We start from the raw sequence: 24,836 nt of genomic DNA on the forward strand, positions 1-24,836 counted from the left end.
CTTTCGAAAATCCTAGGCACATCACTGATAACAATTCCCCCTTATTGTGATGTCAAAAAATGCATAACTTTGACAAAGCTTGTTTTCAGATCACTTTATGCAGTTGGGCTGATTGGGACTGGACACACATGCAGCTAAAGTGGGACCTGAAGCATTCTACATGTCTCCACTGTGAACTCCCACACAATCGGAAGCATAAATTGAACCTAATAGGCGGCAGATAGAAGCAACCATCCCTAAACTCGGAAAGTGGGTCACGTTAATATGCCACTGATTTTCACAGCAGGTCTTGCTTTTTCATAATCATACTTCTTTACCCTTGTTGAATTTTTTTTGACACAATATACCCCTTAAAAGTAGATTATGAAGTATTTTCTTACAGACACTTGAGTTTCACCCCTCCCCTATGCTTTCCTGCTTTTTAAGTTTTTTATTTATGTAAAATCAGGGTTCCACTGTACCTAAAAAAGTGTATCTTAAATTTTTGTGGAAATAATGTTTTACAGTTAAATGTAATCTCTGTTGGTGTAAGTTTCATTTTGGGATGACTTTGGGAACAGGAATAAAAAAGAAATCTGACAGCAGTATGTGCTACATTCAGTGAAATACCTTACAGTCTAGTCAAGTTTGGCCGTGTGGGAACTAATTGCAACAGAAATTAAACCAACTGCCTCTATTATAAAAAATTGCACCAAAATTCACCTTAAAACTTAAAAAGAATTGATATCTCAAACTGTGAATTGAACACAAAGTAGATAACCAAAATGAAAAAGCAGAAAATTTGACAAATTATGGTTTGTTTGATAGAGCTACCTTGAAACCTAATTTAATTAGAAAGCTCCAATTACATATTTACTTAATTTACGTCCTAAAGTCACTGGAGCAAATTCATAGCTTATGATTTCCTGTAGAAAATGGTTATTGGTTCATTCCCAGGACATTGAGAATTTGTGGAGCCACACACCTCCATGTCGTCAGTAATTGAGGTGATGTGATCAGTATCATGATCTGGTCACTTTTTTTTATAACGCCCCAGGTACCCAAGAGGATAGAAAAATTCTCATCCTCAGTCCAAGAACCTTTTTGAAGGTTTTAGTAATGCACTGTTTAAAAAAAGAAAAAATTCAATATGTATGTAGTTGGCTTTATTGAAAGCTACCAGTCAAATATTAGTTGATTTTAATCATTTATTGCATGAAAATGACTACATTTCTCACTTACTTGTTGCAGAGTAGCAGACAAACTGATCGAAGAAATTGTACAGGACATAGCCAAGGAAGCTGATGACAATATGGTTGTAAAAAAATTGTATGATCTAGAGTTCCAATAAATAAAAACACTTCAACATACAAGGTATGTTTCAAAAATGACAATAGATTGTAACACATGAGGAATAGGTGATCTCACATTAGTCTAAAATTAGCACAGTTTCTTGTATCTTCGAGTCATCACTAAAATAAGTCCATTGTAATATACGTTAAGCTGATCAAATCAGCTTGTAGAAACACTCAAGGATCAGACATCTCAATTGTAGTTGATCCCAAATACTGCTGCCAGGGCTGCTTTAGCAGCTTCCTTCTTTGCTTCTTTCTTGTTTTTTCCTGAAAGAAGAAAAAGCAACATCAAAAACTAGCACCCTGAATTGAAGCTGGTGTCCAAAAGATGAACACTAAATGATCTAAAATAAACAATGATAAATGAAATTAACAAAAAGTTGCACAATGCTGACTATTTACAGGACAATTTACAGGCTACTGATAAACAAAAATGATTAGCACATTGTAAATAAAGTTAGACAAGCAGGTGAAAGAAGAGAATGTTAACATGTTAAAGGTAACACAGTTGTTGAAGACAGAATTTTTATCAGCAATGTGCAAAAGTAAGAAAACTGATACCTGTTTTACATTTTACATGTTGTCAATGCAACAGACATGCTTAATATTTCTGCAGATTGCTGCATTTTAAAAAAGCCTGAATCATGCAATTATTGCATAGACATGCACACCAGTGGTGGATGAATGAGTTCTTATGAGGAAAGGACTTTTATTTTATTTTTATTTGCTACATGCTATGTTCATTGTTACTTTTAAACAAAATGATTAATTTTAGATATCAAAGGAAGGTAAGAAAATAGTATTTTACTCAAGCTAATTGTCAGTTATCTCTGTATAGGGAACTCCACTTCCACCCTCACACTTAATCTGCCCATGTGTGCATGAAAATAATGCATACTAAATTTGACTGCTGCCCCTCTCATTTTTAACTGCATAGAAAAAAAAATTCCCCACCTGATGCATAATGATAATACACCTGTTCCATCTTCAGTCACCCTTGATGTGGCCTGAACATAATTTTTCCATTTTTCTGTAATATACATATCATGACATGGGTACCTGGGGGAAACCCTGGGGGGTAAAGGCAGTCAGAGGCATGATGCTGATTACATCACCCCCACTCACGACCGGATCAAGAAAGGGTGGGGCGTTACCCCCACACCCCCTATACACCTTCATGGCATGGTGCTAAGAGCACAGGGGAGCACTTTACTTTTTACCTTATATATATATCACCCATTTGCCCACAAAAATTGATGTGCCTGTGCACTTTCAGAGTAATATTTTTACTGGTTTGGATTTAAAATAATTCCATAAATCCTATCTTGTTTCCTGAGGAATATAAACAACTGCCCATTAAAAGTAAGAGTATCAGATAACCGAAGTTGGCAAATTCTTCATAAGCACTTTATTTTCCATAGTTAACTGTCAAAAAGTTTCAACCCCTCTGATCAACCAGGAAGAATTCTGTCAATAGAGATTGGGCCCTGTTGTCAATTTTTCACATATGATCTTTGTGGATGGGGATGAGCAAACACAGACCTGTCACATTCTTAGCATTTAGCAACTATTGATTGGCAACAGTGCAAATGTAACTTTTGCATCCCTGCATGAAAAACCTTCCTGTTGCAAGTTCATGAATTGAACTGCTGCAAAGGCAAGGAAAAGAGGAGGGAGAAGTCATGTGGCCAAAAGTGAGAAACTAAAGTTATTACAAGGGAAAGGATTTTAAGTAGGGCTGAGCCGATGTCTTTGTTGGAATTCATATACTGATACCAGCCACTTTTCCAGCATTTTGGTCTTTCACGGTGTCAGCAAAAATGCCATGTGACACTTTCGCAGAGCTAATTAGGCTGGAAATTATTTTAATATTCTGAAGTCATTCTGGAATATTTTAAAGCAAATTTCTTTGTATATTGATGCATATAACTGGAGAAGAATATTTACACAACAATAATGGTGAATATTTTGAACAAATTTTAATTATTGTAATTTTCAAGTCGAGATCGGTGGCAATCGGTAAGAGTATCGGCATTGGTTCAAAGTGGTATTGGCTGTCCTAATTTTAAGGTGCAAAAGTATGGTCACGAAAGAAAAATAAAGGTTCTGAAAATTTGTTTTCATAAATAAATAAAAATAAAGTGCTGATAAAATGCCATTATTGAATGCTCTCTTTTTCTGCACCTTCTGTATATAATGTGCGCTGACCGCATAGAGAATTGTGTTTCTGCTGAATAGGTTTTGTTGATGTTTGCATTTTCTCTCATGGGTTTTACTACATTACCTTGGGAACTATTGGGGCTGCAATATCATTTTGTAGCTCTCGTTCTGCTCTTCAAATTGAGACTATAGGATTTTATGTAGCTATTCAAGAAAAGTGAAAACCTTTTATTTTTCTGTCCAATTTTTTACCAAAACAGAAAGAAAAGGAAGGAAAAAGTTGCTGAAGCATCAAAGAAAGGGTAAGAAGGGGATAAATGTGCTAATCTCACAAAAGTGCAAAAAAAAATGTTCCATTTTACTTGATTTCATGTCCTAAAATACATATTTCAAATGATCTGTATGAAAACAGCTATATTTTTGGAAAGGTGCTGCACCTTAAAATCCAGTTAATACAAATGTAAAATTGAGGTAAAGGTGGCCTTTTGCTGGGACCTGGATGACATTTCATTATATGGGGAAAATGTAAGATCAGGGTTCATCCATAGTAGGAAGCAGATGAGCCCCTTAGACAATACTAAATTTTTTCAGCAATTACAGAAAGCCAATGTTCAAGAAACACTTTCATTACTGAGGTACCTTGTTACTACTGACCGAAATGAGAAAAAACGACTTTTACTGACCATTTAACTAGTCAAACCGATAAAGACTTCACTGACCAAATAAATAAAAACTGATTTAATTAACTGGCCGCGGTGGCTGTCGGTAATGCATCTGACTACCATGCTCAAGGTTCAGGGTCCGATCCCCGGCCGGTTCAAATCTGGAAACTTTTCTAACGTTGGAAGCGGCCCCGGCGCCCACCCAGCGTCGAATAACATGGGTACCTGGGGGAAACCCTTGGGGGTAAAGGCGGTCAGGGGCATGATGCTGATCACATCACCCCCACTCACGACCAGATCAAGAAAGTGTGGGGCGTTACACCGACACCCCCTATACGCCTTCATGGCGTGGTGCTAAGCACAGGGGAGCACTTTATCTTTACCTTTTTTTAATTAGAGCACTTTAAAAGTGAAACTGCAATCTAATTTTAAAAATATAAATATATTCTCTGGCATCCAACATTGCTACGAGTCATGACATACTTTTACTCAATATAAAACTTAAGATCTGAAGATAAGTGTTTTTTGTTATGTACTAGTAGAAAAAAAAAAGATCATGATTAATGCAATGTAAACAAAGGTTGCATGGTACCATAACATAGTAGGAAACAGAAAAGGAAACATAGCCCTCAAAACCCAATTTACTCGTTCTTTTTATTTACAGCAAGCCAATGTTCCACAAATGCTTTCATAACTGGCCCACAATGTCAGTATACAGTAGTAACATACTGGAAACCCAAATTTCCTGCATCTTGATTTAATTTTTGGGCTCCCAATAAAGCAAAGTGTTCCATAAAATTTTCCCTGATTTTATACTTTCCTGTATTTTAACGAATGTGATCGAACTTTCATGATCACATTTAGTGAGTGTGTATATTTTTGCATCTTGTTATTGGTCTTTAATTGAACTGAAATACAAATTGCCAACTCACTGGAAAGTTATCATGCATTCTCTAACTGTAATAACACAAATTCCAGTGACAACCACAAAAAATACTGAGTATTTTCCACTCGTTATACCCAGAACCCAGCTACTCCACTAACAGTTCCATCACAATGGCTCACAATATTATACACTATAAAACATCAATATTGTAAACTGCTTTGTATCTTACCCGATCCTCTAAATACTTCATTGTTAACATTCACAGACATTGTAAATGTTAGGTTTGGGAGGGTTCCATCCACACCAACCTCCGTGAACTGGATCCCCGGCTTCATCTGGTTCAGCAACATCACAGGATGTCTGTCTGTTGGGTTCTCAGGTATCTTCTTCATGGGGGATTGACCCTTCTTGGAAGGAATGACAATACCAGCATTAGAAACAGTCTTGGAAACTACTGAAATTTTGAACTCAATAAAATTCCACTCATCTGCTATGATGCCACTAAATCAAAATTAATGGGGAAAAAAAAAAACAACTCTCCTAACTCAAAAGTTAAATACAAATGTAAATTCCTAATTATTCTGGCAAGTTTTGTTGTTAAATTTAAAAGGACCCATAGTTTTAGGGATATTTAAACTGTTTGTTACAACCATGTCCAGAATAAACCAATAAATTGCAGAGGAAAAAATGTACACTTATAAAAACTTTTCCCTTTCTTTATAATATACTGCTGGACAACAAAAAACCAGACACCTTAATATTTGACATCTGAATTGCAATTACTTATGAATTACGCTCTCAGTTAAGTATTGAAGAATTGAACATTCATTATTGAACATTTTCCATAGTTTTCCTGTTTATTATTTATCTATTTATTTACTTATTTGGAACACCTAGTAGGCTCAAAATTAATTTCATGCAATTGTTATTTTGTTTAATGTCTAGAGGCATGAATTTTGGCTCATAGTAACAGATATTATTGACATTGTCATTGCTGGTGTTTTTCTTGCAAGTGTATTGTTTGCTAGCTTGAAAATGAGACGTGAAGAGGTAGTAAAAGCAGTAGTAGTAGTAGAAGACCTAATGAGCGTTATGCACAATGTTGTTTCGTTGAAATAACACCCTTTGGAGGCGGTGGTGTCATGATCCGGAGAGGTATTTCTTTACAAGGACGTACAGAGTTGCTTCTTGTAGAGAATGGGACAATGACAGCTCGCAGGTATATTACAGAATGTTTGGCAGATCATGTAGTACCATATGCACCATTCATAGGCCCAGATTTTGTTTTTATGCATGACAATGCGCGTCCTCGCATTGCGAATATTGTAACGGAGTACCTGGACGAAGTTGGGATTACGCGATTAGAATGGCCACCACAAAGTCTGGACCTAAATCCGATAGAGCACGTCTGGGATCAACTGAAACGACATATCAGAAACCGTGCAATAGTTCCAGAAACAATTGAAGAGCTAAGACGTGCTATTCAAGAATGGTAATGGAAATTGTTGAGCGCCATCTACAGGAAAAGGGAAATAAACTATTTTATCATCACCACCAACTGATAGTAGCCTTGCGTGGCTGGGGTATCAGTTAAATCTAGAAATTTGAATGTGTTGAATGCTCACAACAGCAATACAAGAGAGGATCAAACCCACATCAGATAAGAGTGTATGAGTAAGTTCCCCCAGCTGGAATGGATGTGAAGATGACTTCCAAGATTTAATGACGAGTCCACCAGCACGTTGCTAGGCACACCATTATCTGGTGGTACACATGTGGATACAACATAGAAATTGTGTACATGTAAGTCTTTGAATTTGAATAGAACATCATTCAAAAAAGGGTGGTTGGTATTTTGACAATCTAGGCTGAGAAGGGCACTGTGAAACTTAAAATTAGAGCAGCTGTACATGAAGATGTTTAGTGAGTCGAGAGCTTGTAAAATACCATACAGTTTGGCACTAAACTGCATGAAGGCTTAAAATTATACTGTTTGTTATAAGACAACAAAAGTACAGCCACCATAAACACGACAAAGAAATTCATAACAATATTGCTTAAACTCCATGCTGGAGGTATCAACTTTACACAATGCACATAGACTAACAAGTTCGGAGGTAGGTTTGCTAAAAGATCGTGTAGCTCGAGGTTTGACAAGGTAACATTGCATGTGCTCCACCCCTGTAATGGTAAGGAAAATAAACAGCATTTGGCTGAAACTGCTGTTCTTCCTGCTCTTGCTGAATGTTGACCTTTCTAGCAAAAACACACAGGTTTTTTTGTCCCTATCTACTGTTACCTCCATGTTGAGGGAAAGCCATGCTACGGATAATCTAAACAAGAATGTAGAAATGTATGTCCAGCACACCAAACAGTCACAAAAACTGTGCAAGGTTAAGTCCTTTTAACGTACATGAAATGTGCTTATGTATCCGTGTACCTGTTTATTTGATTTGATTAATTTTGGTAATCTCTGCCACCATCCACACCAAAATTAATCAAACTTAATAAACAGACACACATGTTTCGTTTGTATGTTAAGATATCGGCTATCTTCTTTGGTAAAACATAAAAAGTGGGATAAACTTTCAGCAGCAAGAGCCTCTACCGACAAGCACGTTCCAGGTGGATTTTTTTTTTCATGACAGGGATTTTAGATGAGGTGAAATAATGAGTTAAATATCGAAATTTAACAAATTCTCATTTGGCATGTCCCCATGGCTACCACAATATCAAATTTGGAGAGAAGCATGACAAAATACCACTTTATAACGATATGTAATACCCACCCCCAACTTTCTTTTAAAAAGAAACATTTTGAGTTAATTTTGGGGAAATTTTGAAAATTGGGCATTTCCCAACTTCACATTGTAAACAAACTTGTTCTTTTGTTCTCATAATTCCATGTATGTGTAAAAGTGAAATATATCAGTAAAAAAACAGTGGTTGAGTTATAGCCCATTCTATGATATCTACCCAACAATATTCAGAGAAACAAAGTACTTTTTCAAACTCCACATGTTAATAATAGTAACAAAGAATATATTGTTTTGTAATTCGAGTATGCCTTACTTTAATCTGTATACAAATGAAGAAAAAAGACAGAACTGAAAATATCATACGTAGTTTTGAAGAAATGGCAAGTTAATTACTGTTATCTAGTGGTGGCATATGGTGTAGGAGACAATAAACACTTACCACAATGAACAGAAAGTCTTATATTTCAAGGCTAGTACCTCATTGTCACTGTAGATTGAAAGAACAAAGTCCCAGAATACTGACGCTGGCATCCATACAGTGTTGCCAGGTTCAGACAAGCAGATCCTTTCACCAGTTTACTGCAGGGTGGGTGGTGGGTTTGGGAGGGAATGGAGAAATGCTTATTGGGTGGCTAGGTTGAGTCTGGGAGGTATGGTGGCGTGCATGCCTGATATGTAAGCCCTTTTCCATCGCCTGCAGGTGGAGGTGTAATAGATGTATTATGGCTACAGGGAAACAATTGTTGAAGGTGGTGTTGTGGCTGTTGGTGTGGGTGGCGACAGTGAGGTTGGCGTTTTGGCTAGAGGCTCGGTGGTTATTGATGCAGAGGTTCAGGGGGGTAGAGGTTTCACCAAGGTAAAATTTTCTACAGGTATGTGTGTGTGATATAGTGAAGGAGGAGAGAGGAAACAACTCACCAGACACAGGAATACTTCAAATTTTCACGACAGCTACTGCAGAAGATTATAGTGTGGCCTGCAGTGTTGCCAGGTCCAGAAAAAAGTGTTGACAGTGCCACAAAAAAAAAAATGTTTTCGCCAGGCTGTCGAAAACTGAAAGTGGTGAAGGGTGTAGGGGGAGGCAAAGGGTGTTGCTGAAGGTGAGGGGTGGGTATGGGGGACATTACTGGGTAGCCTTGTTCAGGTATGGGGATGTAGGCCCTCTCCCATCTTCTACGTACTGAGGCGTTGGTGGATTGAGACAAGCTACCCGAAAGCAGTCACTTAAGGGAATATTATGGTGTTTGGGATGAAGGGCAACAGCAAAGTCCAGGTTTTGGGTGGAGGAGCGGTGATTGTTGATGCAGAGCTCGGGAGCTGTGGATGTTTCCCCTAGGTAGAAGCTCCCACAGATATTGCAGGTGAGGATATAAATGAGGTAGAGTTGTGTCAGGTTCCTTTGGGATAGAGGATGAACTTGCCAGTGGCAGTGTGGATTTGGAGGGTGCAGGAAGTGACAAATATGGGACAGGTTTTGCACCTTGGGCAGTTGCATTTGTGGTCGGGGGAAGTTGATTGTACGTTGGTGGGGTGTGGCGGACAAGAATGTTTTGGAGGTTTTGGGTGCGTTTGAAAACAACTCTGGGCTTGTCAGGGAAGATACTTCTGGTGTCAGGATCACTGTGCAGGATGGGAAGGAGGGAAGGTAGTGTGTGTCTGAATTTGTTCAGGTGGGGGCAGGCGCGGTTGGCCCTATAGCGCACAGGATCAGTGAACCCCCAGTAATATACGATAATCACCTCGAGAATGAACAATAAACAATGTCTTTACATTTTCACATTATTTCGCTAAAAATTCTACACAATAAGTCATGTATTTGTGCCCGTAATACAGTGAACTCTTTTGCTGAGAAGAAGAAACCGCGATTCGGCCGCCCTGATACAGACCCTCAGTTGAACCCCCACAGGACAGCTCTTGCCATTGTGAAAGCTTCGTGCGGGAGCAGAAGCTCGAGGAGGGTATAGGACAAAATACATGGAAGGTGAGATTTGAAGAACCTATGTGCCACCCAACGGTCATGCGCAGTTCGTTCTCTCGCAGAAGGCGCGGGACAAGGCTCCGATCTAGCTGCTTCCTCCCTTCCAGTGTTGCTGTGCGCGGTTCAAGTTTGAAGCGCACACATTACATATTCAATATTCTCTTTGTATCATTTTTGTACCGAACTTCTTGGAATAAATGCAAGATTGTGGCAGAGATGGATGAGTGGAAACAAATAAAAGCTGGAATTAGATGCGATGAATTAAAATAAAGGAGATACATTACCAAAATAGCTCGTGCATGCATTCAGAGGTTTTTCCTTAAAGGTGGAAACACTTCGGGTTCGCGAAAGAGAAAGAATGGCGCGAAGACGTGACTCGCTGTCGCTCGGTGTCAATCGTCTCAAGCCTGTTAGTTTTTGAAGTGCTTGGATACTTGTTGGAAAGTATTAAGTGAAGCTGCGAGTGAAGCGAGGGATGGACTTTACCTAGGTTATGTCATTTAATGCAGTGTAGGCGTTGCTGTCCGCGCAGGTAAGAAATGACCGATAGAAATGCACATAATTAACTTAAACAAACTTCCTTGTCCACTGAAAAAAAGCGTGTGCTGGTCGACCAGCCCCAAATTTGAACAAAGCTATCTTGTATCAATGAAAGGGTCTCAGGTTCGATTTCTAGTATGCACATGCCATTAGTTGCCATTTCCCTTTAATAAATGTAGGACCAGTTCTGATTAGTCGGCATGGACGTCCGGAAGGGGAAAAGGGGGCAGCCCCCCATGGAAATTGAATGTAAACCAAAAATTATATATTACACGCATATAATTTAATTTCAGTCACAGTAATTTTTGGTAATTATTATAAAAGCGTTGCAGTAACTTCAGACTGAAGGAGTGTTTTTTGCTCCTCCTGAGGAAAAAATATATTACTTGCCCCTACTTGAGGACGTCCATTCCAACAAAACTCAACTTTTTCATAAAGGCACAATTTATTGTAGTTTCAGCCCTAAATTTATTCGCACACCCCTAATACAAAACCTTATACTCCCAGATAAAAAAAATTCTGGACAAATCTTTTAAGCCCGCCCCCCATCCTTTTGTTAGTCGAAGGAAGTTTATTTTGCGGAAACTGAATATATGTCACATGACTTCAGTGAACCCCCGGGTAAATAATGCACGAGCCGCGCCTGGGTGGGGGTGATATTGGGTGTCAAAGTACAGGGGGACTGGTGGTAGGTTTCTTGGTGGAGGTGTATGAAGCAGCTCGATGTTTGGTGACCTGGGTGAAAGGATATCCACGGCTGACCAAGGCTTGGTGTAGGCGGAGGTTGTAGTTCTGTCGGGAGGTGGGTGAGGTGTTGACCTATGAGGGCCAGGGAGAATAGGATGGCTTTCTTGGTGTGGAATGGATGGGAGCTGGAGAAGTGTAGGTATTGCATATGGTTGTTACATTTGATGTGGATATGTTTCCAAATAACCTTCCTTCATGTGCACATCCACATCCAGGCACTTTCCCTTATTCTATTCCTGTATATGTGTGTGTATATTATATACAGATGGTGATCAAAATAATGGAAACCCCTTACCGACCATGCTTAATATGGCGTGGAACCACCTTTAGCCCATCATACAGCCGCAAGTCATCGTGGAATGGATGCACCACAACTCGTGAATTGTTTCCAGAGGAATTTTGTACAATTCATCATGCAGTGCAGTACTCGGTTCCACCAGTGATGGGGGTAGGATACCTGCACCAGAGTCGCTGCTCTAAAACGGACCACAGATGTTCAATAACATTCAGGTCAGGAGACTGGGTGGGCCAGGGGAGGTGTTGGGAGTTCATCCGCATGTTTGTCAAACCACACCTCAACACAGCCAGCAGTGTGAATTGGAACCTTGTCATCTTGAAAGATGGCTTTTTTGTTAGAGAACTACATATGTACCATAGGATGACTTGGTCACCAAAAATGTCTACATAACCTTGGCCGTACATCGTCCGTTGAGAGTAATAATAGGACCAACGGAATACCAGTAAATTGCAGCTTACACCATCACAGAGCCACCTCCATGTTTAACAGTAGGATAGAGGCAGCCTGCCGCATAAACTTCTTTGGGCATCCACCATGCATAAACCCTACCTAATGTGGAAAACAAGGTGACTGATGAGTCATTGGACCAAATTACTCTCTTCCAATCATTGTTGGTCCAGGCACCATTTGTGTCGTGCTAACGCAGAGGTTTGGCGATTACCATCTGGCCACGAATGTTCAGGTTGTGCAGCTTGCGTTGGACTGTGATTATAGAAACAGGTTGTTCGAGATGCTGATTGAGTTCGGACTTGTGTCAAATTAGATCAACAGTTCTTTGAGACAATCATCTTCAATGTTTGGTGGTCCCGATCACGGAGGTTGGGTTTCCATCTAGTATTACACTTCGCTGATGATATCTTGCCATGAGTTGTGTGTGCCGTCATCACCTTCGACACTGTTGCTCTCGATACACCTAACACACTGGCAGCCTTCGTTATACTTGTGCCAATTAACTGCACTCCTACAATCTGCCTTCATTGAACTTCATATACGTCTGGCCAATTGCACGCACAAATACGTACTACACCACCTATCATACTGCTGCCTTACATCCCTTACTGCAATACCAAATGACGGTCGCAGCACACGAATGTTCAGTGTTTACACCCCACACAGATGCCGTGTTGCTGACCATAGGCATTTCCATTATTTTGATCACCATCTGTGTGTATATATATATATATACACACAGATGTATAAAAGTAGTGCCAAAAGGGCTAAATATATGTGTGTGTGTGTGTGTGTCTCGTCCCAAGTGCAATCCACCCGACAGGACATAAGTGCTTCTCTGGTTTCCATTTGCCCCTGTCTACCAGATGGCATTTTCCTGCTTTCGAATTGACACAGGGACTGTCAATGAACTGCTACAATAGGAAAGGTGCCAGGTTGGACTTAACATGATTTAGAGTTGTGTGGCACAATCACAACCTTGAAGAAGTTCTATAAATTACGGCTGTACCTTACATACATTTTAGCTGTATAGACTGCCATAATTTGTTGGGACTTTTTATCACACGTTTTACTGAGAAACAGTAGAAAGTCACTCACCTCAGCAGCTGCAGCAGCTGCCGCTGCTGCTGCTACCACAGCTCCAGGAATTGGTTGTCCCTGCTTTGTGAGCGGAACCTGTGTCCCCTGGCTCTGCCATTCAGAGAAGAGTTTGAAGAGGGCAAAGGAAGCCAGGCTTCCCCATGGAACTTCATCCTCTGGTGGTGGCTGCTTGGGTTTGGCATTCTCTCCGTTGGCTTCCACATTGTTTTCCTCAGTTGCCATCTCAACATCCTCTTTAATGGTGGTACTTGCCATCTGCTCTATCAGCAGCCCTTTGAGGGCATTCTCTGCTGCATTCTGTTTCGCTATGGCTTTCGACAAGCCTTGGCCTACATACATCTTCCCTTCCACCTGTGAAGAAACAACTATTATTGTAAGTGTTGACATTAAATGTAGCATTAACTCTTTAAAATATGTACCAACAATAAGATAAACTATGTAACCTCCAAAAAGCAAATTTAATCCACATTTCCAATTACAGTGTAACCTTGATTTTATGTTTTTCAGGGGGACCAAGCTGAAAAAAATTAAAATGCACTAAAATGTAAAATCCAAGAAAAAATTTTAATACAATTTTCTCCGTTGGAACCATTAAGATTGAATAATGCAGGAAAATGTAAAATCTGGAACATAAAATCAGGGTTTCACTGTACATTCTAAATTTTCATAATACTAAATGTGTTTGGCAACCACTGAATAAATATAAGTAGGAATTAAATTCTTACAAAAAGTCTTCAACTGCTCACTTTTATGGAAAACAGAACAGTGGAATGTTAAGACAGGTTCAAATTGCAGATAAGGCAATCATGTTCCAATCCCAATATTAATATCTGAAACCGTTAAAATCAATCTATCCCTAGGTTTTATACTGAACAATGACTAACTCACCTCAACGGTGACAATATACACAACTTGCTGGAGAGCATTCATCTGCTCCTGGAATGAGAACTTTACGCCAGACCTAAGTTCATTGAGAATCATAATTGCATTCTTTGGCTGTAGGATCTTCCGCAGACGAGCATTCTGCCTCCTCTTCTTGATCTTTTTACTAACTTTGGCTGCAAAAACAAGTTCTCAGTTACTACACACATCAGTAATTTTGGAAATGGCAATGCATTCAAGTGAAATAGAGGTCTAGTAATAAAATTACCAATCCAATTTATCTATCAATAGCCTGCAATTTAGTGCAAGTTTGCCATTGTTATTTTTAGAAACATATAATTTATGTGTGTCCTGCTTTATCCATCATCATGATGGTATTTTTGTGATGTATAGGTAATCCCAAGAGTTCAGTATGACACCTTGTGGGTTTTTACTTTTACGATTACCACCCACAAGTAAGACTGCTTTTGTCAGAAAGGAAGATCAACATTGGAAGAGAAAAATTTAATTAGGGACTGGAAGAGAAAAATATGAATATGCATTAAGCACAGGGAATCAATCTATCATGTTACAATAATGTATAAATTTCTTGTGTTTTCCATGATTTGGGTGCTGAATCAGCCTGCTGTCTGCAAACGTGTTGGGAAGAAGGAAGGAATGGGGAGTCCAGGCAAAAATTTGTCTATAGGCTTTTGTGGGTGTCAAATGATTTATTGTCTGCTTTCTTGTTTTCAGTGGTTCTTGAAGCTGGAATGAGCATTTAGCAGTATTCTTAGCAATGTCATGGATTTTCTGCTCTTGCTGGGGATAGAAAACACCCATTCAACACTGTGTCTAATGTGAGTGCAGTAGTGGCTATTGAGTGCCGAAACTAGGGTCAGGGAAGGACAGTTTACTTTGTTGGTAGACACGACTTAGCATTAAAAGGCCATAGCGTGGGGGCACCTACCCCCCTAATTGCTGTGAATGTAATCAATAGACACCATATTCTAAAGGGAAGTCCTTTTCTATTTTTCAACACGGATCACGGAATAAATAACAACAGTGTTGATAATTATCTTCCACCAACAAGATTACATGGTTTTGACTTCCCCTTTTTTCCCTTATTCAGCCCACATTCCCTTTTCTAAAACATTTTCCTTTCTGGTCTCTTTACTGCCTAGTTTTTCAGACAACATTCCCTTTTTCTGCTTTTTTAAAAAACATCTTCCTTGTCCCATTATTCACAAGATATCAAATATTTGCACGACTGTATTTTCCCTAAACAAAACATTCAATTATTGTCTATTTGGTGCAGCTTACAGGAAAGAAAGAACAAGCACCTTCTACCTTACCTTCCCCCCAATGAGTGTTGTTGGGAGTATGTTACAGCGATTGTTGAAATAATACAATCTGAGCTTACGCAGCAAGAAATGCATTGTTAGCGGCACACTCCTGTCGGGTTGAAAGTGTATTTATCTGCTATATTTAGACTTAGATTTATATTGTGAAGTTTTTTAGAGTAGTTATAACTTAACTGTGTGACAGTGACGACAGTATTCAGTGTCCGTGAAATGGCGAAGCCAGGTACAAGTGGCAGCTGTGGCATGCGGTAAGCTGTTGCAAGGAAGATTACATCGAAATTGATGGTAAGATTATTCGCTGTATTTTACCAAGAACAGAAATGAAAAAGGGCTATATTTTTGCATTCCACTAAAAATACTATTTTAAATGAAAGCACAATATATACCATTCATATATAAAAAGGGATACATTAATATGAAATTTAATGTATCCCTCTTAATATATGAATGGAATATTGCACTTTCATTTCAAATAGTATTTTTAGTGGAGTGCAAGAAAACTATAGTCCCTTTTCTTCCCTTTTTTTGGCAATAATTTTCAGTTTTTTGTCCTTTTTAGAGGAACATTTTTCCCTTTAAAATCCAGTCTAGTAATTATGATGCATATTGTCAGGTACAGCTCATAAAAACAGAGTTGCCACATTTTGCCTCTTTCCTGCACAATTGAAAACCATGTGTCTCTTCTTGGGAGTCACTAGTTCTAGTGAACAAACTGAAATGTGTGTGGAGTTCCTCAACAATTACAATTTCTCAACTATAGATCTGTTGTTATAGAAATTAATTTTAATGAAGCCTTGTTTTAATTCTCATGTACATATCATGGAGGTGTGTAAATAAGACAACAGTATGAAAAGGGCTGGTTTTGCAACGAGACAATTCTAGGCTGCCTGCCAATTAGCTTGCATATTACGAGGACAGGTTGCAAAACTTATTGACGGCTAGCTTCAACTGATTCCAGGTGACTGGCCAGAAGAGAGATCCTGGCTGACTTTGGCTCATCTCCCCACAGACCACTAGCTGCGGATAATCAATTGCAAAAGCTTTTATGCTTTGGCATAAAAGCCAAAGTAGAGAGACCTACATACAGAAATAACCAAATCAAATAGGCATTAGAATCAGATTCCAACATCATACAATTAATAACTGGTTTTGTAGTTTTAACTGCTACATGCTTCAATATAAGTTACAAAACATTAATTGGAAACTTATGTTTTAACAATTAACCTTTAAAAACTAGCTGGTCCTATTTGGAACGAGTACCTGTTAAGTCCCATATGTGACTAAGTAAGGGGTGTCTTAGAAATATTTTCGTTTTTGAATCCGCCCTCTGGGGCAATTCGCACGTTACGGAGAAATGAGATTGATCGCAAAGGCTTGGCAACATTGTCAGTATTTAGTTGCCATGGAGCGCTGTACGGGGCAGCAACGTGCCTTTTGTGTTTGCGAGTTTTATAAAACTAATGATTCTTATGTTGTTGTGCGTAGTTTGTACTGGCAGGAATGAGAGACGTCCCAAGCACAAATTTAATTAAATATTGGGTAAGAAAGTTTGAAAACACGCAAGCACTATGACAAGTAAACTGCCGGGACAGAACGTTCAAGGTCATCAAGATTGAACCAAAACGTTCACCATGTGCGCCAGTCTGCTTTTCCTCGTGCAATGCTTCGGCGAGTGATCAAAAACTTTAGAAGAAGAATTGAATGTGAAAGCATGAACGGTCATCATTTGTCCAATACTCTTTTCCACAATTAAAAATTTAATGTTTAAGCTTTCTTTTGGTAATAAATTTAACTTTATACAAAAAATTTAAGTATTTATTTTAATAGTTTTAAAAACTAAGATATTTCTGAGACACCCTTTATATCATTTCTCTGGAACAAGTCTTCATCTTTCATTCATGTTTTCATTTACCCAAATATTCTTTGTCGAAAGATCTTTTTTCTAAAGAAATTAGTTTGAATTTAACTTCAATATATCATCAAATGAGAACTGTTTTGTCATAGAGGGTTGATGTTTCATTTAATCTGGACAGTTTGGAAAGGACTTTCACAGGAAGTAAAATTTTCACAACCCCCTTCATACAAGCCAAATTAGATTTACTACAATGATGCTGACTTGCAAGTTAATATGTTCAAGTAAATTGTCAATCTTCTTTAAACTATGATTGCTGAGAGGGAGGATGAAAATATTTCATGAATTTCACTTGGCATAAAAAGCTGGCATTTCCCAAAAAAACAAAAACTTCAACTCTCCACAATAAGTAGTTTCCATTTTTGGTACAACACTGAACATTTCAAAAGGCATCTCTGAAATATCTCCTGTGTGGAGAGGGTTTACAGAGTAGAAAGAGACTGTCCACTACAGATTAAAGTACAGAAGAGTGTGTGTGTGTGTGTGTGTGTGTGTGTGTGTGTATATATATATATATATATATATATATATATATTTAGAACTGTTGCATTGTTGTACTTCGATTTAGCTGTATTACACATTTCATTGTATTTTTAGATCTTAAGAGATGCATATGCAGTGTATGGAGAGTATCCATGAAGCTGAATGGGTAGCATTTTCGTCTGATGGACAGCATTACAAGGACAAATGGGGATGTACTTGAAAAGAAGTAGCAGACTTTGGTCTTGAAAGCCACATCAATGCACCAGTGGGACTTGGATGTGCTGATCAAGCTGACAACGCTTCACATTCATTCGTTGCAATAATCTTATCATTTAGTTGTTAGTCGTCGTGTGCTTGTGATTAACAAGGAAAGCAATGCCATTTATTTCACGTAATGGAAGTGGTCAATATTATTGTATTCCTTGCTCTGTATCCTATTTGCTACAGTTGTTATTAAGGAAGAATATGTTATTTTGAAGATTATAGATGAAAATGTGCCTTCTGCCTGGGAACCTGATAAACTATGAGGACTATAACAAGGTCCAGAACTCTAAGGTACTCGTACAAGTGATGTATCATATTTCTGCATTACAAAATGCACCGTTTATATACCGACGCGACACTTTCTGAAGTCTAAAGTATCCTGGGAGTTATGCAATTTACGGAAAATTGATTAATTCTGCTGTAAATATTTGAGAAGCAAAAATGGACCGCTTTACACAGGCATAAACTTAATACTCTGGTAACGACATAAATGTGCTATTAGAAGGAATACGTTCATTTTGTGTAATAAGTGCAGTCTTTTAATCAAATTTAGGATTATATTCACAATTTTAAAACCAAAATGTCATCTTATTTAACACTTTTGATGTGATTATTCACCGTTATAACACCGAAATTTTATTTTATTTACCACTTTTGAACCCGAAATAGACTGTTTATGTACCGAAATTTTGCTTTTTTATTTACCAAAAATATGTGCCTCTAATAATATCTAACTTGAAAGCTGTTACCCTATGACAATAATTTTGTAAGGAAGGAAGCTTGGTTTTCTTTCTAGCTACATATCCTGAAGGCACAGTAGATAGGCTAAAGGGGGATACTCCTGTTTCTAGCCTGAACCCACCGGTAAGTCCAATTCACAGAAGTTACCATAGAGCATTATTTATGTAACAGACTCCTTTACAGAGCTCACAAGTGGAACAGTCAACAGAAAAATAGAAATTCAGCCATACAAAACAGTTTGTTTATTAATATTATTTGTGCGACTGAATCCAGGTACATTATTTTACTTTTAAAACTTTTGTGCTAGACCATTAGGTGGTAGCATAGTCACGCAATCAGTGAAAATATCCAAATTCTTTCTTATTAGTACACAATCAGGCAGAAATTTATTCTCGTGTCCCAATATGTTCTAGTTTCTTACTAGATTACAATTCTTCACAAACAGGAAGAAAATTATGCTGTTTTTCATGGCAATTGGAAATTGATTTTAGAGAACAAAGGATGGTGTGAAAAACATTATACCAAGGAAGTAGAGTTGGGATTAAACTAACACCTCCAAAGAACGATACTTACTGACACCTCCTCGCTTTTTTGCCCACTTGGGCCTCAGCTCATCCCCGACCTCTTCCTTGCTATCTTCTGCATCCATGGACAGAATTGGAGGCGTTGGTGGTGGCTCGAGCTTAGGCTGTGACTGTGGCTGCGGTTGCTGAGGGGGTGGTGCCTGCTGCTGGGGTGGAGGTGCCTGTTGCTGCGGTGGAGGCACCTGCTGCTGTGGTGGCGGAGGCTGAAACGACAGTCCAGGGGATATACCCACACAAACACTTAACTGGAAATGCACTCAGGCAGGCATCTGCGTAACTCACGTTGAGCCGAGTGCAAGAGATTTGTCTCCAAGTTGTTAATTAGTTATGCGAGGAGGATGTTCGCACAAAACAGGGCTGAAGTCATTGGTCTTTAAGACCCCCCTCCAACCCTCCCCCCAATACAAAAGCCCTAATTGAACATGTGTATTCAAATAATAAAAGATCACTTAACCTACGGAAAACTACAAAACTTCCCTGGTGAATAGTGTCTTGCAACTGGAAAAACAATAAAAGTAGCATCAATACAACAGATCCTTGACATACGTTCATCTTCTGTTTGGCATTTCTCTAACAGAACTACTATGCAAGATAGGAGCCATGTCCAGAAAGTAAGAACAAACTGCAAGGGCAGCTGCTGCTTGTCAGTCATGTGGAACACAAATGTGTGGTGCAGTTCCAAAAAAATCTGTAGTTTTGCTAAGTTTATTTACACTGCACATGAAAATATACAATCTGTGGTATGTTTCTTTCAATTTCAATTATTTTACATCGTGGTGATAAGGATGATACCCTCAATACCTTACTCATGGTTTGATCCTGTGACCTCTTGCTTCGTAATGAATTACACTGACAGCTCTGCCGTTGATGTCAGCAATCCAATGCCAGTGATGTGATGCAAAAAGTAAGAATGTGGTAGAAATTCCTGTAACTAGAATCTAGGCCAGGCTTTAAAATGTCTGAAAATGTCCTTATATCCTTAAGGAAATAAAACCACAGGCTGCAAAGTCTATGAGAGAAGATGCGCACAGGCTACAAGTCTACAATAGATTAAATGAGTCGCTCTGCTCCTCTTTGGTGAGGGATTGATTATTTGAAGGCAAATGTAATTGCAAAAAGGGCAGTTCACATTTTATGAATTCCACAAACAGTTTCTAAAAATGGTTAGTTCTTTTTAGGTTGGTTCTATTCATGGTTTTCTTCCACGAAGGACTACAAAGTATACTTTTCTACACCTACCCAGCCCTTACTTTCTGGACGCTCCTCATACATTAAATAGTCTATGCTCCAGGGGTGGGGGTGGGAAGGGGTGAAATATATTTAAAGAATCCAAATTTAGCAAGTACATGGCTACAAAATAGCTTGTTCATTGGCACTTTCTGCTCCTTCCCACCTGTACAAATATTTGGAACAATAAGAAATGGCTCATATTTCATAACATTGTATGTTGCTGAAGGAAGAAATAAGTTAAATTAATTACATAATGTGTGGAATGAATTTATGATATTTAGTTGTGAATAAAATATATCTTGGAAAAGTTCATTTTTTAGTAGTGCAAGTTCATAATGTGGCAATCTTGACATAAAAAAAGTGATTTTTTTATTTTACTTTTTATATTGCTTCAAGAATTACTAACTTCATATGATTCGTGCTAGAAATCTTGCAGGATTCTACTCACATGTAGAATTTATTTGATGCATCAAATCATTAATATTTTTGTGCAGATAAGGATTTAAATATGGCGATTGCAGAATATATATGTCATTCATGTTCAAACAAGGTATTGTAATCTGCAGTACCTAAATAATGAACAATGTAAATGCGAAACACATACGAAAACTACATATCAAGGATCCACTGTACGTCAAGCAACACAAAACATAACACAACTTCCAACCTGCAATTCAAACACTTATTATTATGCATGTGAGTAACTTGGAGACAACCCCCCAATTGATCAGCCCTGTTTGTTCTACAGCCGCCGCCCTCCCCGAGCACTCTTAACAACCGTGAAGAAAACTCCTCACACACTCTCGCTGTGGACGAGAACTCGTACAGCACCAGACGGTTGCCGGAGCGCAACTCCTAAGCACCATGCATGCTATCTCCATCCTGGGGGATGAAAAAAATCATTCTCTCTTTAGTCGCCATGCTACAAGAACACTTAACTCTTCGCCTGAGAAAGATGCAAGCTTCTTGTATGCTATTAGCAGACTTCAGATTTTTGGGCACCTAAAATCAGATTTAGGTACCGAAAATGTGCTTTTCCTCCTAAAAGTTGGGTATAAACTCGTAATAGGGCTCTTGAAACAGCCCTTTAAACTTCTTGCAATAATCTCAAGACTACTAACATATGCCCTAAAACATCAGCAATACAATTTCATGTAATAAACATTACTACATTGCACTAGTTATCCTTCAAAACCTGTGTAAAACTATGGTTTTATATGTATTCACATTAACATTCTATTCCCTAATAGTCATTAATTACAATTAGAAATAATGCATCCATAAGTATGTCGAGCAGATAAGACTTCACTTGAGATTTAGTAACAGGTTTAGCATAATTAGCCCTACAATATATAATAATCGTTTTCTCCTAATTTGGTGTAGCGGTACAGTTGGAATAGTTATTCTAAAATAAGCATTTTACTACACACCAAAGCCCTTCCAATATTTGTAGTTTTACATAAAATGTGAAGGCCTTTCTAATTTATTTCAATACGAAATAATATAGACACTTACGATTTCTTAAACATTGTTACATTTCTGAATCATTCATTCTTTGCTCTTATCAAAAATATGTGTAGCTGTGTTAAAACATGGAGCAAATAAATAAAAAAGTAAATTTTACGTGTTTCTTATAAAATAGGTGATTATACCAATAATTTGTAAAGATAATCTGTTTATTATTTGTTCTCAACACCTCTGTCGCTGCATTGTGTAGAATGCTGCATTAGTACTTGTACTTTTTCCACACTTACCATTGTATGCTATCTCACATTTGGTGCATGCTATGCTGTACATGTAAAAACAATCCCAACATTTAACCTAACACATCATCACATAACCTTAGAAGACATACATTTGTAAAATAATATTTAAACCATACGAAATATACAAAACAAAAGGTTTTTAAGAATTAATGGTGAGGTTTTGCATGATTATTGTAAAATCCGTTACATATGCTACAATCTGAAGTTGATTTTTTGATTTGCTTCTTTTCTAGCAGAATCCTACAAGACATGGTCTAATGTATTTTTCTTATTTTATTCTCTACATTGCAAGAGTGGAAACAAGTCACAGGGTAAAAAAATTGCCCACTTGACTAACACAAAAATACAAGAAAATAAAGTTCCCCATGCAATGAAGGTACATATGGGGAGGGGTGTAGGTAGGTAGGGCCCCTTACATTTTCAATCTTGGCCATGTTTGGATGTGCCAGCAGCACACTCCATCTCTTCATTGCCCATTTCCATTTAGCTGAGGCTGGGTGAGACCCTGAGCCACTTTATTCAGGGACAACGCCGGAAAAATTCAAACACCCAACCCTGAAATCGAATCTGGGTCTCCCATGGGGGAGTCCGACACCCGACAGACTAGACCAGTGAGGTTCCCAAAAATATATACATATATTGTGTGTGTGTGTTGCGTATTGTTTTTGAACAAAGTAAGTGTTATTTTCCTCAGCAGCCTCTGTCATGTTTTGTTTTCACTGAGGAGCCATTCTGCATCTGAAAATGTAGTAACAAAAGAAAAAATCCTAAATCACAGTCATGAAGACCATACATATTGACTTTACTGTCCATTTTCACCTCTGCCATTGTATGTTGTACCGAGTGCCGAGAGACAAATTGTCCTTTTTTACTTTTTCACTTCAAAGTTTACTGGTAAGTTTCAAAAAAATGTTATTGCCAAGTACAGGTTCAATTACTTACGAACCTCCCTCACCTCAAAACAACTGGTTTAACAGGCCAATTTAGTCTATCAATAAATTTGCATTGTAAAAGTAAAAAATGGGATTTCATTAAAACACATACATATATTTACTTATTTATGCATGACATCCAACAACCCCATGGGCAATCAACACACGCATTTTTATTGAACACAAGGCTAATATTTTTATGATCAGGCATGGTTTTCATTATTGCACTGTATATTAATTTTGTACAGAAGTCAAGATTAATGCACAAAGGTGATATGCTGCTAACGTAACATGTGAATACCTAAAAAACAAGCACCTGGTCTCCAAATTGTAATAACTTCTTTTTTATTGTGGAAATAATGCCCCAAAAATGGTTTGTCTGATTGTGACTAGATTAGTAAAATTGATAAGAGAATGCCTTATCCTTAACCGAACTGAAAAAAACAATGGGAATCCCTATAATGCAATAAAGAAAACAAATTGCAGTTACAAAAGCAGCAAAATACAGACTTTACCACTAACATTTCTCAAATATATATGGCAAATTACTGATCAAGACTTTAAAAACAGACTATTACTGACTAACTCCTATCTCCTACCTCTGCATGTTGCGGTTCTCGCAAAAATAGTATAAATATAGGAGTTGCTTGATTTTCAAAGTTTAGTTTCTGGGAGTCAATATGGTTCCTTGAGAATCAGAACACATTTTGCATTATTGTTGTACTTTAGTTATTTTAAGTCTCTTGTCGCATGATGACAAGGATAGATGATAAAGAGTTTATCCTCCACATTAAAGTATACATATTTTTTTTTATTCCATGTAATCAGCCATCAAAAGTTCCATCAATTTTGACATAAAATATGCACAAATGCATCTAGTGTTAGTCATGCATGTAATAATACAACCTGAGCATACAACATCAAACCTCAGCATTCATTCCCAGAAAACCCCTACAAGATATGCTCCATCCTGTTACCTGCTGCGTTGAGTAGCCAGGCATAGGAGCCTGATTCTGTTGCCTTAGCTGTGGCCCCTGCTGCTGCCGACCACCCTGCTGATGATAGAGGATTTGCGTCTGTGGCTGGCCTCGACCGATCCCCGTCCCTGGAGGAAGAAACATTGGTCCACCTCTGTAGGAGCTTCTTGGAGCAATATCTAGGGACAATAGTTACGATTGGCTACATGGTTCACAATACAAACTGTGGCATTTGAGCAGTTTGCCCATTGTCTGTTGCTTATAACGTTACTTGCAAGTTTCTCACTCATTTAGCCAAAACAAATTCCTTGTCTTTTCCAGGTGATTTCAAACAAATTTCCAGATCATTGTGTAATGTTCTAACTTACTTCAACTTGTTTTTCAGGATATTTTAGAGGAAAATATGAAAGCAAAGGCTCCAGTTACACAAACACTGCATTTTAGGTATTACTTTTGACTATGAACACTTGTTGTATCAAATTAGGGTGTATAAATGTGTGTAAGGTCCATATTCATTCCATATTCAAGGATTTCCCCTCAAGACACTGAGGTTTTTCAGTGTTCGTCCTCAATGCTGGAGTCATTTTTGGCATGCAATTTGAGATTGCTCTAAATAAATATTTAGGCTCCTCGATGATGCAGTAGTAACGTCGTTGCCTTGTAATCAAGGAGTACAAGGTTGAGTACTCAACGTATTTTACTGTGAATGATTTTTTCATAGTGTTTCTACATGCTTACGTGTAGGTTAGGTAGAGCAGGTCAGATTTGGTGCTGTTTGAATAAAAATTCAATTTCCATTGTTCTTAC

At 38.1% G+C, this 24,836-nt stretch overlaps 2 protein-coding genes across 6 annotated transcripts in view; one reads left to right on the forward strand and one right to left on the reverse strand.

Moving 5' to 3' along the window:
* The window catches only part of LOC145988543 (uncharacterized), a 53,079-nt gene extending 51,733 nt beyond the window's left edge, over positions 1-1,346 (forward strand). Inside the window, exon 12 of the mRNA XM_083123460.1 lies at positions 1,231-1,346. Coding sequence (XP_082979586.1) covers positions 1,231-1,330 — 100 coding nt within the window. The 3' untranslated portion in view covers positions 1,331-1,346. The remainder of the gene's footprint in view (positions 1-1,230) is intronic.
* The window catches only part of LOC145988544 (double-stranded RNA-specific editase Adar-like), a 66,862-nt gene continuing 43,158 nt past the window's right edge, over positions 1,133-24,836 (reverse strand). For 2 of the 5 annotated variants that reach the window (XM_083123463.1, XM_083123465.1), the window contains exons 2-7: positions 24,030-24,157; positions 19,114-19,327; positions 13,804-13,973; positions 12,913-13,266; positions 5,272-5,449; positions 1,133-1,601 (exon numbers count right to left, since the gene is read on the reverse strand). In XM_083123463.1, the coding sequence (XP_082979589.1) occupies positions 1,525-1,601; positions 5,272-5,449; positions 12,913-13,266; positions 13,804-13,973; positions 19,114-19,327; positions 24,030-24,157 (1,121 nt within the window). In that variant the 3' untranslated portion in view covers positions 1,133-1,524. Of the gene's footprint in view, positions 1,602-5,271; positions 5,450-12,912; positions 13,267-13,803; positions 13,974-19,113; positions 19,328-24,029; positions 24,209-24,836 lie in introns of all 5 variants that reach the window. The other 3 variants (XM_083123461.1, XM_083123464.1, XM_083123462.1) reach the window with 2 other exon arrangements.

This window comes from Lepisma saccharinum, chromosome 6 (genome assembly GCF_977018435.1).
Source record: "Lepisma saccharinum chromosome 6, izLepSacc3.1, whole genome shotgun sequence".
NCBI classification, from domain to species: Eukaryota; Metazoa; Arthropoda; class Insecta; order Zygentoma; family Lepismatidae; genus Lepisma; species Lepisma saccharinum.